General features: G+C 44.2%; 1 protein-coding gene across 2 annotated transcripts in view; it reads right to left on the bottom strand.

Moving 5' to 3' along the window:
* LOC124720110 (large subunit GTPase 1 homolog) overlaps positions 1-17875 on the bottom strand; it is a 171788-nt gene that overhangs the window by 25893 nt on the left and 128020 nt on the right. For both annotated transcript variants that reach the window (XM_047245405.1, XM_047245404.1), the window contains exons 9-10: positions 13580-13785; positions 1669-1793 (exon numbers count right to left, since the gene is read on the bottom strand). In XM_047245405.1, coding sequence (XP_047101361.1) covers positions 1669-1793; positions 13580-13785 — 331 coding nt within the window. The remainder of the gene's footprint in view (positions 1-1668; positions 1794-13579; positions 13786-17875) is intronic.

A 17875-nucleotide genomic window follows, 5' to 3' on the forward strand; every position in this document is an offset into this window, starting at 1 on the left:
AACCCGTATCTCTTCGCACAGGTCGAAGGGGAACGGAAGCCGTCACTCCCGCACAGGCCGTACGAGCTAGGTGGTGGACATCGGGCAATCACACTCGAGTTAACTACAGAGAAGGACCTGCACACCATTTACGCAAACCCCTTCTTCACACCGTGCGACTGGGTTTACATCCCGGAAGACGCAGTCGTGCGGCCGAGGAAGGAGGTTCGTGACAGCAAGAGGAAGCTGTCAGCAGAGTTAGAGACAGCACTGCACAACGTCTCGCGTGGGGGCAAAACCACAAAGTCCACCACTAGCATGCCTGCATTTTAGCAGCCATGACTAAAAACTGGACCATGCAAAGACACATCAAAAAGGCACGCCACATCAAGACATCGCAAGGAATAGGAGGAAAGGCTGCCATAAGCAAAAACTCCTGCACTCGGGCCAAGGCCAACGCCCGTTTGTAGACCATCTACATCTACATCCATGCTCCGAAAGCCACCTGACAGTGTGTGGCGGAGGGTGCCTCGAGTACCTCTATCGGTTCTCCCTTCTATTCCGGTCTTGTATTGTTCGTGGAAAGAAGGATTGTCGGTATGCCTCTGTGTGGGCTCTAATCTCTCTGATTTTATCCTCACGGTCTCTTCCCAAGATATACTTAGGAGGGAGCAATATACTCCTCGACTCCTCGGTGCAGGTATGTTCTCGAAACTTTGACAAAAGCCCGTACCGAGCTACTGAGCGTCTCTCCTGCAGAGTCTTCCACTGGAGTTTATCTATCATCTCCGTAACGCTTTCGCGATTACTAAATGATCCTGTAACCAAGCGCGCTGCTCTCCGTTGGATCTTCTGTATCTCTTCTATCAACTCCATCTGGTACGGATACCACACTGCCGAGCAGTGGGCGAACAAGTGTACTGTAACCTACTTCCTTCGTTTTTGGATTGTATTTCCTTAGGATTCTTCCAACGAATCTCAGTCTGGCATCTGCTTTACCAACGATCAACTTTATATGATCTTTCCATTTTAAATCACTCCTAATGCGTACTCCCAGATAATTTATGGAATTAACTGCTTCCAGTTGCTGACCTGCTATTTTGTAGCTAAATGATAGAGGCTCTATCTTTCTATGTATTCCCAGCACATTACACTTGTCTACATTGAGATTCAATTTCCATTCCCTGCAGATCCTCTTGCATTTCAGTACAGTTTCCCATTGTTACGACTTCTCGATATACTACAGCAGTTGACGAAGGAAAAAATGTGTCACAATTAAGAAATGTATCCTGCCTTTGGTAACTTCCAAGAAACAAGCATAGATCGTGATGACTTCACTGGAATTATTGTCTCTAAATAAAGCATCATTTCTGTTTGCCACATTGTCTGTTTCTCTGTTGCTTTTTGTACTATACTGTAGCAGTTCTTTCTATGTATGGTCCAAGTTTCACATGTTGTGTTGCTGCCAAATAGCATTGCTCTGTGGCAGTTACTTCCATCCATAAGTTTCGCACACCATTTTACACTGATTCAAGAAAATGTGTGCAGATGACTGTACAAATGTCTGGTAAGATGCCAAATATACAAAGAAGGTCATATGTGTACCAAATGTACGGACACACCCACACCCACACACACACACACACACACACACACACACGCACACACACACACACACACACCACTTACCCCGAACCTCCGGCCCCGCCCCCTGCCGGCTGAGCCCCCAGCTTTGCAGGACCGCGGCTGTGGACGCCTACAGACACCTGCCGAAAGAACTGCTTGTCCAGATCCTCTGCTGTCACCCGGTTTGGCTGCAAACATTGGAAACATGTGGGGTTGTAGACTGCAACTAGAGACACGGGCAGTGTTACAAAGGCTTCTAGTCAGGCTGACATCTCCATTATTGTGAATATAGGTGAGGTGGAGCAATGAGTAAACTCTGGTTGTATTCAATATAATAGAGGGAAACATTCCACGTGAGAAAAATATACAGGGTGTTTCAAAAATGACCAGTATATTTGAAACGGCAATAAAAACTAAACGAGCAGCGATAGAAATACACCGTTTGTTGCAATATGCTTGGGACAACAGTACATTTTCAGGCGGACAAACTTTCGAAATTACAGTAGTTACAATTTTCAACAACAGATGGCGCTGAAAGTGATGTGAAAGATATCGAAGACAACGCAGTCTGTGGGTGCGCCATTCTGTACGTCGTCTTTCTGCTGTAAGCGTGTGCTGTTCACAACGTGCAAGTGTGCTGTAGACAACATGGTTTATTCCTTAGAACAGAGGATTTTTCTGGTGTTGGAATTCCACCGCCTAGAACACAGAGTTGTTGCAACAAGACGAAGTTTTCAACGGAGGTTTAATGTAACCAAAGGACCGAAAAGCGATACAATAAAGGATCTGTTTGAAAAATTTCAACGGACTGGGAACGTGCTGGAAAGGTAGGGCGACCGCGTACGGCAACCACAGAGGGCAACGCGCAGCTAGTGCAGCAGGTGATCCAACAGCGGCCTCGGGTTTCCGTTCGCCGTGTTGCAGCTGCGGTCCAAACGACGCCAACGTCCACGTATCGTCTCATGCGCCAGAGTTTACACCTCTACCCATACAAAATTCAAACGCGGCAACCCCTCAGCGCCGCTACCATTGCTGCACGAGAGACATTCGCTAACGATATAGTGCACAGGATTGATGACGGCGATATGAATGTGGGCAGCATTTGGTTTACTGACGAAGCTTATTTTTACCTGGATGGCTTCGTCAATAAACAGAACTGGCACATATGGGGAACCGAAAAGCCCCATGTTGCAGTCCCATCATCCCTGCATCCTCAAAAAGTACTGGTCTGGGTCACCATTTCTTCCAAAGGAATCATTGGCCCATTTTTCAGATCCGAAATGATTACTGCATCACGCTATCTGGACATTCTTCGTGAATTTGTGGCGGTACAAACTGCCTTAGACGACACTGCGAACACCTCGTGGTTTATGCAAGATGGTGCACATCGCACGGCCGACGTCTTTAATTTCCTGAATGAATATTTCGATGATCGTGTGATTGCTTTGGGCTATCCGAAACATACAGGAGGCGGCGTGGATTGGCCTCCCTATTCGCCAGACACGAACCCCTGTGACTTCTTTCTGTGGGGACAGTTGAAAGACCAGGTGTACCGCCAGAATCCAGAAACAATTGAACAGCTGAAGCAGTACATCTCATCTGCATGTGAAGCCATTCCGCCAGACACGTTGTCAAAGGTTTCGGGTAATTTCATTCAGAGACTACGCCATATTATTGCTACGCATGGTGGATATGTGGAAAATATCGTACTATAGAGTTTCCCAGACCGCAGCGCCATCTGTTGTTGAAAATTGTAACTACTGTAATTTCGAAAGTTTGTCTGCCTGAAAATGTACTGTTGTCCCAAGCATATTGCAACAAACGGTGTATTTCTATCGCTGCTCGTTTAGTTTTTATTGCCGTTTCAAATATACCGGTCACTTTTGAAACACCCTGTATATAAAAAACTGCTGTAACTTACCAAACGAGAAAGTCCTGGTATGTTGATAGACACAATAAAAAACACAAACACACACAAATTTCAAGGTTTTGCAACCTAAGGTTGCTTCATCTGGAAGGTGGGAACGAGAGGGAAAGACAAAAGGATGTGGGATTTAAGGGAGAGGGTAAGGAGTCATTCCAATCCCAGGAGCGGAAAGACTTACCTTAGGTTTGAAAAAGGACAGGTATACCCTCGCGCACACACACACATATCCATCCGCACATATACAGACACAGGCAGACATGTGTAAATGCAAAGAGGTTGGGCGGAAGTTCAGAGGCAAAGAGGCTGTCAAATGACAGCTGAGGTACGAGGGGCGGCAACTTGAAATTAGCGGAGGTTGAGGCCTGGTTACCCACCACGGGGAGAGAGGGGGGAGGGGGGAGAGAGAGGGGGAGAGAGAGGGGGAGAGAGAGGGGGAGAGAGGGGGGAGAGGGGAGGTGAAGAGAGAGGGGGAGAGGGGAGGGGGAGAGGGGAGGGGGAGAGGGGAGGGGGAGAGGGGGAGGGGGAGAGGGGAGGGGGAGAGGGGAGGGGGAGAGGGGAGGGGGAGGGGGAGAGGGGAGGGGGAGAGGGGAGGGGGAGAGGGGAGGGGAGGGGGAGAGGGAGTGAGAGGGGGTGGGGGAGAGGGGAGGGAGAGAGGGGGGGGGAGAGAGGGGGGAGGGGGAGAGACGGGGGGTGGGAGGGAGGGAGAGAAGGGAGGGAGAGAAGGGGGGGAGAGAGGGGGGAGAGAGAGAAGGGGAGGGGAGAGGGAGAGAGAGAGAGAGAGAGAGAGAGAGAGAGAGAGAGAGAGAGAGAGAGAGAGAGAGAGAGAGAGAAAGGGGGGGAAGAGAGAGAGAAGGAGAGAGAGAGAGGCGGGGAAGGAGGAGGAGACAAAGGAAGGATGAGTGGAAATAGGAAGAGACGAGGGATACAAGGAGATCTAGATGTATATCCTACTTTTCCATCCAAGCAGACTGGATCACAGCAACGTGTGGCTAGGTACAGCTGGTACTACATAAAATGTTTTACTTAGTGCCAGAAGATGACATACCTCACGAGCTGGAGTAACCGTCCGACTTTGATGGGAATCTATCAAATCTTGAGGAAATGTCAAGTGATTATAAGGATGACGAGACACAGCAACTGTAGTTTTGCCAGGATGACAACTCAAACAAATTCGTGGTGCCGTAGAGGCGTGTTTGAGCCCTTGCCCTGCTCGAGCTGTTGAAGCAGTAGTTTCAGGAGGAAAAGACTGTTTTTATTACTATTTTTCCTGTGCAGCAGCACAGGCTGAACACAGGCAGGACTGCAATGCTCTGAAAATGTAGAGCAAAGAAATAATGGATTCTCAATTTTAGACATCATTACTGGGAGAACAGCGATCTTTCAGTTAAGCAAATTAGTATAAAAAAAAACAGTCTGGACTAAACAGTCATTTCTTAAAAGTATGGCCAGTTTTGGCCTCTAGTAGTAGCCCACTCTCACGTAAAACTGCTTGGCAGCTGGGGCCTGCACAGCTGTTCCAAGCATCATCATCATCATCACCATCATCATCATCACCATCATCATCATCATCATCATCATCATCATATCAGTCGGATGGTGCATTATCTGAGGGTGGCCTACTACTGTGGCTGAAACTGGTCATATGTTTAATTAATGAGTGTGACTAGTTTTTAAATAACGGATTATCTGGAATTAAAAATTCAATGTGGTTGTTCTATGCTGAGATAAGATCACAGGGCAACATAAGCGAGTATTAACTAGTTTTCAATGCACCACAATTTATTTAAATTATTTCCTGGTACCAACTGGCTTTTGTAACAAGTTTATAAAATAAGACTTCAGTAAATTACCCAACTTAATTGTTACAATTTGCATACTCGAATGCAAGTGTGGTGTACATGACACATCATTTCTTGGAAAATCTAGCCAATGATTTTCATACACAATTACAATTTCTTAGCCCGAGCCAGGTGATTACCAACAATAGTGATATCACATAGATAAACTTTTCTACTAGTCGAACTGATGTGGCCGTACAAAATATGACATAGAGGAGGCTAAAATTGTACAAAGAAAAGCAGTACAAATTCTCACGGGTTCACTCTATTTCAAGAAGTGTGTCTAAAAAATACTTAAAACCCCAGACTGGCACAAGCTTGAACACAGGAGCCAACTGTTTAAAAGATTTCAAGAACCACTACTGGGTGAGGAGTACCCCACATATCACGATCATTAGGATTACGAAGACCACAATAGACTAGTAACAGTCCTCATAGCAATTCTCCCTGCACTCTGATGCTAACATGGTACAGTGCGAAGTGTCCCTGCCACACCCCTCACAGTGGTTTGCCGAGTATGGATGTAAATGTAAGTATGCTGACACACAGGTCACATCCATCTACAAGAAGTGATCCATGAAACTACTTTCCCACATCCTTGATACCCATTTGTTGTAGAATATTAGAACAAATTCTGAGCTCAGCCATAATGACGTATCTCTTACAGAATGTCCTCCTCCATGTTGATCAGCACAGATTTCAAAAACAATGACCCTATAACACCCAAATTGCAATTTTCTTGCACAAAATTCTGAAACCCACAGACTCAGGCAGTCACATAAATGCAGTACTTATTTACATCTGCAAAGAATTTGCCTCATTATCACACCTAGACTTATTACTGAAAGTATGACTGTATGGGGTATCAAGCAAAACTATAACTGGATTGAGGCTATCTTTTTTTTCTCCCTTTTTTTTTGGGGGGGGGGGGGGGGGGAGGGGGGGGGGGGATGCAGCATGTTATCTGGGACGGCGAGTTGTCAATAGATGTAGAAGTAACCTGAAATGTGTCCCAGGGAAGTGGACTGGTGGACTGTATTGCACTGATGGGGTTAAAGGGGCCAAATTACAAGGCATATTAAATGTATTCGCAGTTGCAAATATGGACAAACATCAGCCGTACAACAGAACGATGACAATAAGAATTTATGCTGGACCAGGACACAAACACGGATTACCCGCTTATTGCGAGTGTTGCCTTATCATTAGGCTACCGAAGTACAACTCGTGGTCAGACCCAAAAATTCCACATGTTGTCAACTGTGTGTTTACAACCTGCAATCCTACATACATCACGTAAGCACGCGTGCACACCTCAAGGAACATTACATCATAATTCTGAATAACAAGGCACTGCAATATCATATTTATCCGCAGACACCGGGAGAGTGACTTTCAATTAAAATGTCTCCCCTGTATGGAACTATATATCCAAGTGCTGGATGTACACACATGGAAATTTGATTGTGGCCGCGAGTCCCTCAGATAGGCTACTGGTAAGGAGACTGCTCACAATAAGCAAGAAACCGGGTTCGAGTCCTGGTCTGGCACGAACTTCATTGTCGTCATTCCATCCTACAGCTGACGGTTGTCCATATTCACAACTGCGAATGCATTTAATGTATTTCATAATAGATGTAGTCGCCGCAGTGCTTGTTCCTTCGGACATTGCATCACATTTCTGAATAACACTGGCACTGACATATCAAACTATGAAGTAATTGGTACCTTTGACTCATTTTTATCAATTTGGGAATAGTGCGCACAGAGGAATGACACAAAAACACATCCTGATGAACCCCACTGTAAATGAGAATCGATAGAACCGAGAGAGAGAAGCAAGTTGAAGTGAGAGAGGGGTAACAGGGTGAAGATTGTTGATTTGTTCCGCCCAGAAAGCAGCTGGAGTCCCCTGGGACATGTTATGCAATGGGAGATGCACCCTCTGCATCAGACCAGTGCTTCCTCACCCTCCATTACTACATTACACAGAGTACGCAAAAGAACTTGCTCCCCTTCTAACAGCCATGTACCGCAAGTCTCTAGAGGAACGGAAGGTTCCAAATGATTGGAAAAGAGCACAGGTTGTCCCAGTTTTCAAGAAGGGTCGTCGAGCAGATGCACAAAACTATAGGCCTGTATCTCTGACATCGATCTGTTGTAGAATTTTAGAGCATGTTTTTTGCTCGCGTATCGTCATTTCTGGAAACCCAGGAATCAACATGGGTTCCAGAAACAGCAATCGTGTGAGACCCAACTCACTTTATTTGTTCATGAGACCCAGAAAATATTAGATACAGGCTCCCAGGTAGATGCCATTTTCCTTGACCTCCGGAAGGCGTTCGATACAGTTCCGCACTGTTGCCTGATAAAGTAAGAGCCTACGGAATATCAGACCAGCTGTATGGCTGGATTGAAGAGTGTTTAGCAAACAGAACACAGCAGGTTGTTCTCAATGAAGAGACGTCTACAGACGTTAAAGTAACCTCTGGTGTGCCACAGGGGAGTGTTATGGGACCATTGCTTTTCACAATGTATATAAATGACCTAGTAGATAGTGTCGGAAGTTCCATGCGGCTTTTCGCGGATGATGCTGTAGTATACAGAGAAGTTGCAGGATTAGAAAATTGCAGGGAAATGCAGGAAGTTCTGCAGCAGATAGGCACTTGGTACAAGGAATGGCAACTGACCCTTAACATAGACAAATGTAATGTATTGCGAATACATAGAAAGAATGATCCTTTATTGTACAATTATATGATAGCGGAACAAACACTGGTAGCAGTTACTTCTGTAAAATATCTGAGAGTATGCGTGCGGAACAACTTGAAGTGGAAAGATCATATAAAATTAATTGTTGGTAAGGTGGGTACCAGGTTGAGATTCATTGGGAGAGTCCTTAGAAAATGTAGTCCATCAACAAAGGAGGCGGCTTACAAAACACTCGTTGGACCTATACTTGGGTACTGCTCATCAGTGTGGGATCCGTACCAGGTCGGTCTGACGGAGGAGATAGAGAAGATCCAAAGAAGAGCGGCGCGTTTCGTCACAGGGTTACTTGGTAAGCGTGATAGCGTTACGGAGATGTTTAGCAAACTCGAGTGGCAGACTCTGCAAGAGAGGTACTCTGCATCGCAGTGTAACTTGCTGTCCAAGTTTCGAGAGGGTGCGTTTCTGGATGAGGTATGGAATATATTGCTTCCTCCTACTTATACCTCCCGAGGAGATCACGATTGTAAAATTAGAGAGATTCGAGCGCCACGGAGGCTTTCCGGCAGTCGTTCTTCCTGCAGAACCGTACGCGACTGGAACAGGAAAGGGAGGTAATGACAGTGGCACGTAAAGTGCCCTCCGCCACACACCGTTGGGTGGCTTGCGGAGTATAAATGTTGATGTAGAAGAAAACTAGCAAAGCAGACAAGTCAAAAAAATCTCAGGAAAGAGAATAACAACAAAACAGTAAACCGACAACAGATGTCAAAGAATAAGATGACTGAAAAATTGGGAATGGCAGGAGCCAGGCCAGATCACCGAGCAAGGGCAGGCACGGACCCCTGGGTCAGAGCAGGTGACCGGCCACCCCTCCGATCCCGCAAAGTGACTGACAAGGTCGATGAGCCCTACCTCAAAGGGAGGAGTAGGAACCATTTTCACGGGTAAAACATAAAACCATCAGCCACTTTGGTATCATCTGTTGTTGTTGTTGTTGTTGTTGTTGTTGTGCTCTTCAGTCCTGAGACTGGTTTGATGCAGCTCTCCATGCTACTCTATCCTGTGCAAGTTCCCAGTACCTACTGCAACCTACATCCTTCTGAATCTGCTTAGTGTATTCATCTCTTGGTCTCCCTCTACGATTTTTACCTTCCACGCTGCCCTCCAATACTAAATTGGTGATCCTTTGATGTCTCAGAACATGTCCTACCAAATGATCCCTTCTTGTTGTCAAGTTGTGCCACAAACTCCTCTTATCCCAATTCTATTCAATACCTCCTCATTAGTTATGTGATCTACCCATCTTCAGCATTCTTCTGTAGCACCCCATTTGGAAAGCTTCTATTCTCTTTTTGTCTAAACTATTTATCGTCCACGTTTCACTTCCATACAGGACTACACTCCATACAAATACTTTCAGAAACTACTTCCTGACATTAAATCTATAATCGATGTTAACAAATTTCTCTTCTTCAGAAACGCTTTCCTTGCCATTGCCAGTCTACATTTTCTATCCTCTCTACTTTGACGATCATCAGTTATTTTGCTCCCCAAATAGCAAAACTCCCTTACTACTTCAAGCGTCTCATTTCCTAATCTAATTCCCTCAACAACAATCGACTTAATTCGATTACATTCCATTATCCTCATTTTGCTTTTGTTGATGTTCATCTTATATTCTCCTTTCAAGATGCTGTCCACTCCGTTCAACTGCTCTTCCAGGTCCTTTGCTGTCTCTGACAGAATTACAATGTCATCGGCAAACTTCAAAGTTTTTATTTCTTCTCCATGGATTTTAATTCCTATTCCGAAATTTTCTTTTGTTTCCTTTATTGCTTGCTCTATATACAGATTGAATAACATCGGGGATAGGCTACAATCCTGTCTCACTCCCTTCCCAACCACTGCTTCCCTTTCATGCCCCTCCACTCTTATAACTGCCATTTGGTTTCTATACAAATTGTAAATAGTCTTTCGCTCCCTATATTTTACCCCTGCCACCTTCAGAATTTGAAAAAGAGTGTTCCAGTCAGCTGTGACTTATTAAACTGATAGTTCGGTAATTTTCACATCTGTCAACACCTGCTTTCTTTGGGATTGGAATTATTATATTCTTCTTGAAGTCTGAGGGAATTTCGCCTGTCTATACATCTTGCTCACCAGGTGGTAGAGTTTTGTCAGGACTGGCTCTCCCAAGGCCGTCAGTAGTTCTAATGGAATGTTGTCTACTCCGGGGCCTTGTTTTGACTCAGGTCGTGTGAGGATACGCTATCGATACACATCGGGTTCAAATCGAGGTGTGTGTGGGAGGATTTGGAGCAACAGGGGTCACCAGGAACAGTGCCTCAGATGCAGAGGAGAAATGTGTGGGGTCCGGTGGCACGGGGGCCACCGGCTTCTCCTCCTCCTCGTCCCCCTCTGTAGAGGACTTCTCGTTTTCCTTCTTAGAAGTTTTTTATGTCTGCGACCGCCAACATTACCTTACACTGTGCTTCCGATATACGACCTATCGGACATAAAAACAATAATGAACCTAACTGTTGCAGGTTGCTGACGCTGAACGAGGACTCTACACCAGCACCCAGCAGCAGCCTCCGAGGAACAGCATTGCTCAGTGTCAAGGTATTGACATGCACGATACCCACTACTAACAAAGCCTACACTTGCACGACCTACTGCAGGCAGCAAGACATCCGCTACTGCTCTTACCACCCGACATAACTATTGCAGAGGTTTTTTTCCCTTGGCTCTTGCCTTGGCACTTTTTTTCCTCCGCCCTTCAAACCACTACCCTTCATTCGACTTTGACCCAATCTATCTCCAGATGAGCGCGTATTAATGGTTAACCTTAACCAGACATACGCAAACACTGCAGTACCCACATCCTGCGACACCTCACATTAGTGAAAACTAACCCTTATGCAGAGATGGCAGTAGACCCATCGAGTTGGCCATCATGCCAGTGTGGGTATGGAAGGGCTCCACCTCCTTTTGGAGGGAAAAAAAAATCCATTGCAAATGTGAGATGGGGGTAATTTAGTAACTGGTGTAACCATCAGGACGTTGAAAGCAAGCATCCAAATGTGCATGCATTGTGTTATACAGATGCCAGGTGCCAGTTTGTGGGAAGAAGTTCCATGCCTGTGGCACTTGGCCAGCCAATACAGGAACAGTTAACGCTATTTGTGGACGAAGCTAGAGTCGTCGTCTGATAGTGTCCCGTACGTGCTCGACTGGAGACAGATCTGGCGATCGAGCAGACCGAGGCAATATGTCGACACTGCAGAGAATGTCGGAAAACACCCCCTGGAATGCCACTCACGAACGGCAGTGCAACATGTCGTATCACCAGGTCGACATACAAATTTGCAGTTTGGGTGCACAGGATAACCGTGAGTTTGCTCCTACTGTCATACGAAATTGCACCCCAGACCGTAGCTCCAGTCGAGTGTGTCTAGCACACAGACAGGTTCGTTGCAGGCCCTAAACTGGCTTACTCCTAACCAAGCCACAGCCGTCACTGGTACGGAGACAGAACCAGCTTTCGTCAGAAAACCTAACAGACCTCCACCCCGCCCTGCGACGAGCTACTGCTCGACACCACCGAAGTCGTAAATGGCGGTAATTTGGAGTCAGTGGAATGCACACTAGGGCATCTGTCTTGGAGTTGTCCTTGAAGTAACAGATTTGTACTGCTGCTCAAATTAGTGCTGCAGATGCAGTATGATGTGACAGAGCCATACACTGTATATGACTGTCCTCTCTCTCGGTAGTGGCATGTGGCCGTACGGGGTGCGGTCTTCTCGCGACTGTACATTCTCACCACCACCACTGCCGAAAATCGTGTACCGTGGCTACATTCCTACCAAGTCTTTCTGCAATATCGCAGAAACAACATAAAGCTTCTCGTAACACTATTAATGACCTCGTTCAAACTCGGCAAGGTGTCGATAACAGAGTCTTTGTCACCTCGGAAGCATTCTCGACTGACAAATTCACCGCATCAAATCTCGAGGATAACTAATGCTCACAACCATTACTGCATGTACTTAAAATCTGAATAGACGTAATCTTTCAGATGCATAAACATGCCTACCAACTTTCATTTATGTCCTTCTCGGTGTTGCAATTTTTTCCCCATCAGGGGATTCCAGAAACAGCGATCGTGTGGGACCCAACTCACTTTATTTGTTCACGAGACCCAGAAAATATTAGATACAGGCTCCCAGGTAGATGCCATTTTCCTTGACTTCCGGAAGGCGTTCGATACAGTTCCGCACTGTCACCTGATAAACAAAAAGCCTACAGAATATCAGACCAGCTGTGCGGCTGGATTGAAGAGTTTTTAACAAACAGAATACAGCACGTTGTTCTTGATCGAGAGACGTCTACAGAAGTTAAAGTAACCTCTGGTGTGCCACAGGGGAGTGTTATGGGACCATTGCTTTTCACAATATATATAAATGACCTAGTAGATACTGTCGGAAGTCCCATGCGGCTTTTCCCGGATGATGCTGTAGTATACAGAGAAGTTGCAGCATTAGAAAATTGTAGCGAAATGCAGGAAGATCTGCAGTGGATAGGCACTTGGTGCAGGGAGTGGCAACTGACCCTTAACATAGACAAATGTAATGTATTGCGAATACATAGAAAGAAGGATCCTTTATTGTATGATTATATGATAGCGGAACAAACACTGGTAGCAGTTACTTCTGTAAAATATCTGGGAGTATGCGTGCGGAACGATTTGAAGTGGAATGATCATATAATATTAATTGTTGGTAAGGCAGGTGCCAGGTTGAGATTCATTGGGAGAGTCCTTAGAAAATGTAGTCCATCAACAAAAGGAGGTGGCTTACAAAACACTCGTTGACCTATACTCTAGTATTGCTCATCAGTGTGGGATCCGTACCAGGTCGGGTTGACGGAGGAGATAGAGAAGATTCAAAGAGGAGCGGCGCGTTTCGTCACAGGGTTCTTTGGTAAGCGTGATAGCGTTACGGAGATGTTTAGCAAACTCGAGTGGCAGACTGCAAGAGAGGCGCTCTGCATTGCGTTGCAGCTCACTGTCCAGGTTTCGAGAGGGTGCGTTTCTGGATGAGGTATCGAATATATTGCTTCCCCCTACTTATATCTCCCGAGAAGAGCACAAATGTAAAATTAGATAGTTTCGAGCACGCACGGAGGCTTTCTGGCAGTTGTCCTTCCCGCGAACCGTAGGTGACTGGAACAGGAAAGGGAGGTAATGACAGTGGCACGTAAAGTGCCCTCCACCACACACCGTTGGGTGGTTTGCGGAGTATAAATGTAGATGTAGATGTAGATAACTTAATATTGATTTCAGTAAACTGTGAAGGGAAGAATGATGAGGTACATCTAATGTAATACACAGCAACATAGCAGCACAGTGTGCTGCAGCAAGTCACACTATAGCTCTCTTCTGGCTCACTGAGTGGAAGCCTGTACTAGGACCAGAATAACGAGCCAGTACCGGTACCTTGAGGATCCTGCGGCCGAGCGGCGTGTCCTGTCGGGTGCGGCGGCGGCGGCTGCCCTCCTGGGTCCACGTGTGGTACTCGGCCTGGTCCACGCCTGGCGGGGCGCAGCAGTACAGGAGCTTCCCCGAGATGAAGTCCTTCAGGATGTAGCGCGCCGAGCGCGGGTTGTCGGGCTGCCCGTTCTGCGTCATGAAGCCGCGACAGTCTGCAAACGGGACACACTCGCTGGAGATGGGGTCGGCGCTCAGACGCGATAAGTTATTTCGAACAGAATGACCTCCTCTGTACCGACCGTAACGCATTCTCGTAACGCCGGTACCGTGTCGAACCCGACTCGCACTTTTCTCGCGCGACATACAGAAAGTTGTGGGTCGGGGCGGTCGGGAAGGTGGAGTATTTCTCAACTTCTGGAGGAATTTGCAGACGTGCCGAGTATTAAAATTTTTCTGCAATTATCACAATTTCTAATCTAAAATTACAGTCTTACGGGAGGCCCTTATAAAGTTACAGATTTCACTATTTCATTTTAGTAGTTTGACAATACAGTATTTTTCATTGTCTCATTTTGTGAACCGGTATCATTTCAGAAATAACGCTCAACTCTAAAAGAGTGTTGTGTGTTTAGCACAGATTATATAGTAGAGAGGGATTCAGTAAAATGTAGACACTCTTCGATAGTAAATATTAATGAAACAAAACAACATCCCATTACAATTCTTGCACAGGGGGCACTTATTTTGCATGTTCAAGTGATCCTCCATTAGCAGCCAAACAATGTCGATGCCGCTGAATTGCCGACCGAACTACAGGTATTAGTGCGGCCAGTGAGATAGCCGTACGGGAAGCCTCAATGGTTTCTTGTTGCTCGTTCAGTGTAGCTGGCTTCTGTTGATAAACGTCATTTTTCAAGGTCCCCATAAGTATAAGTCAAGAGGAGTGAGGTCTGGAGACTGTGGTGGGTAGTCATCAGCTCCTCTTCAACCTATCTATCTATCCGACATCTGGGTAGATTTCCATCCAAGTATGCTCTGATATCTGTATGGTAACAAGGCTGAGTGCCATCATGTTGTAGGTAAAATCTTTCATTTCCAAACACCTCTCAGGTGGGAGATAAAATTGATGTCTGTAGCATATGAATATACACCTCACCAGTTACGGTACCATCCAAGAAGGACGGGCCAATTGAATTGTGCGATGTTCAAATGTGTCTGAAATCTTTTGGGACTTAACTGCTAAGGTCATCAGTCCCTAAGCTTACACACTACTTAACCTAAATTATGCTGAGGACAAACACACACACACACACACCCATGCCCGTGGGAGGACTCGAACCTCTGCCGGGACCAGCTGCACTGTCCGTGACTGTAGCGCCTTAGACCGCTCGGCTAATCCTGCGCAGTGAACTGTGCGGTGACAGACCACACCGTACATTAACAGGCTTGTCCCCATGAATGTGAGCATTTTCAGGAGTCCAAACCACACAGATGTGGCAGTTTACTGTACCATTCAGTTTGAATTGCACCTCATCAGTCCAGATAACCGTCCCTGCAAACTGTTTAGCCTTGCGAAGCGTGACTTCGAGTCACTCCTAGTACTCCATCCTTCGGTCCAGGTCATCCTCGTTCGTAGCGTGCAGTGATCTCGGAATATACACTTTTGACCTATCCTGAACAGCACTCTCAGCTTCAAATTTACCCCAAATACGATAAATCGTTATATGTGTCGGTGGCCGAGTTCCGTACAAATTAAGCCATTGCAGTTGTGCCTCCGTCACATTTTTGTACTTCCAGTCCACTTCAATACAGCCTTGCATTGCTCGAATGACAGTTTAACTTCATTCACTGCTGCACTGTCATCTGCTGGAAAATGTGCAGCAAGGTCTGTTGAGAAAGCAATGGACTATGCTACCACTCAAAACTGTAACATGTCATTTTGTTCCAAAGATATTTACTATCAAAGAGTGTATTTTTTTCTGGTCCCCTCTGTATACACAAACACTTCTCTACTACAGTGCCGACTTGCTAACTTCACAACTGTGGGTGCATAAACTTGTAGTTCGGTTGTGATTTGGCATACCTATGTATACACTGTGGCATCACTGTCGAGTGTAAAGCAATTGAATAGTGTTTAAATTAACTCCCTAACTTTTTTAGTCTCTTTTGGACATAGAGAACTGAATTTAATGTTTAATGTAATTGTTTCTTTTAGAGTCACAGATACTCTGCCATAGTATTTCTTCTATTAGGTATCTTTCTCGTATCCTCACTATTACATCTGAACTTTCTTGAACACATCATTAGCAACCGCAAGTGCAGTTACCGTGCGACTAGTGACATACTCTTTTCTGCGTTTGTGGAGCATTACACTTTTTATCCTTCACAAAATATATTCAGTTGTTTGTGTGTAAATAATGATAGTTTTGAGTCATTTTTCTTCAATAACATTTTTAATTCTGCTATATGGTTAATTTGATAGTGTTATGTGGTTAGTCATGCTGCTTTAAGAGAAAGTTTTGTTTTACTGAAATGCAGGTAAAATGTACGGCACGTATTTATTATACAACGTTCTTTGCATTCAATAATTAAAAATGAAGAGATTTTTAGTTAGTTTGACTGATTGCAGTAATTCAGGAACTTATAGTGGCGAAAATGGCCATGGGGGAAAAAAGGTCTTATGATTTAAAAATAAACATCAAATGATACAAAAGAATATCTGTGCCTGATACAGTCACAAAAGTCTAATCATCGTGTATTCTGCACCACTTGTTCACACAATATTTTTATCTGTTTAAAAGATGGACAGTAGATTACTACAACAAAAGAGGCATTTGACCTAGGTTTTATGAGTACTTTTTTGTTAACATGATTGTGTTTTAAATATCATTTTGTTTGCTTGTTACACTTTTTTTTCTAATTTTAGACATAGCCTGGAAATTCTTTGTATCATTAGCAGTCCTGAAGATATAATTTATTAATGCAACACTCATGATGAAAGTTCAGTTTGCGGTTTGAGACAAAGCAAGCTGCGGTCTCTCTTTACTACCTCTCTTACTTTGCCATCTGCCTCCTTAAATTCATTTTATTTTCATTTTTGACTACTTACCATTAACATACATGAGTATAACCTGTATTTCCATAAAAGAGAAAGGTTGGCCCTCAGTTTTAAAGAATATAGCACCAAATCTAATTTTGTGCTTAATTTTGTGTATTTAATCAATTTCCAAATTTATTTTGACTATTCCTGGTTAATATCTTTTGTTATAGGGTGAAATCAGTAATTATTTCGTGACAGATCCCATTGTTGACTCATATACAAATACAAATTTTGTAATAATTATAAACACTTGGAAGAAGAACTACTAAAATTCTTGCAGTATTTATTTGGCTCTATTTGGAAACATATTAGCAAAGCCAGCCCTTAATTCCAAAGTAATTACCAGGTTTGTACAACTATATCCATTAATTTCATTATTTAAACAAATATTTCAGCCTAACATTTGTGATGGAAGGAACTATTAAAATGGAGGAATTTTTTCAACATATTCAGTTAACTGAATGAGTTATGTTTTAATTGTAATTTCTGTAAATTAAACATCGAATAATGTAACAGTACCTATTATTGTCAGGATATATAAAGGCCCGAATTTTGGTCCCAATACAGTAAATCCATGGCCGATTTTCAGACGGGAAGTCTGTATAGTTAGAGTAACAACAATGCATTAACATAACAATGGAATTAGTGTAACACAAATACACCAAGTGTTAAAACAATGACAGTGCCTGTTCAATTAATTTGAGAAATAGTGTCACACGTATCATATTATTCTGTCAGGTTTTTTACTGCTCGTAGATGTTCAACAGCAAACTACTGTAGCAGTATGCTAATGTTTGCCTGCAACCTACTAATGAGGCTTATCAAAATTTGTCAATAGTAAAATGGTCATATAACTGTGTAATATTGGCGGGTTGTGAACAGTGAAAGTAAAGAACTATGAAACGCAAGTGTGCACCTGTTGACTACACCATTTACAGTAGTCAGTGTTGAACTTCCACCCCCCATTTTTCAGACAGTTTAACAATGCAGTATGCCAACGAAGAAATAAAGCAGGTGAATATCACAAGTTGTTTGAAAACTCCTTTCACTGTACTTGTCAATTATGCAACGTTTTTAAGCATTCTGTCCTTTGAAAATTTTTATCTTATTTCGCAATCCACTAACATTTTCCTTTAAAATAACATTTTCATTTCATATTTTGAAAAACACTATATTCATATTTAATTTTTAAATCTGGGCAA

The sequence above is a fragment of the Schistocerca piceifrons genome, chromosome 11 (genome assembly GCF_021461385.2).
Source record: "Schistocerca piceifrons isolate TAMUIC-IGC-003096 chromosome 11, iqSchPice1.1, whole genome shotgun sequence".
NCBI lineage: Eukaryota > Metazoa > Arthropoda > Insecta > Orthoptera > Acrididae > Schistocerca > Schistocerca piceifrons.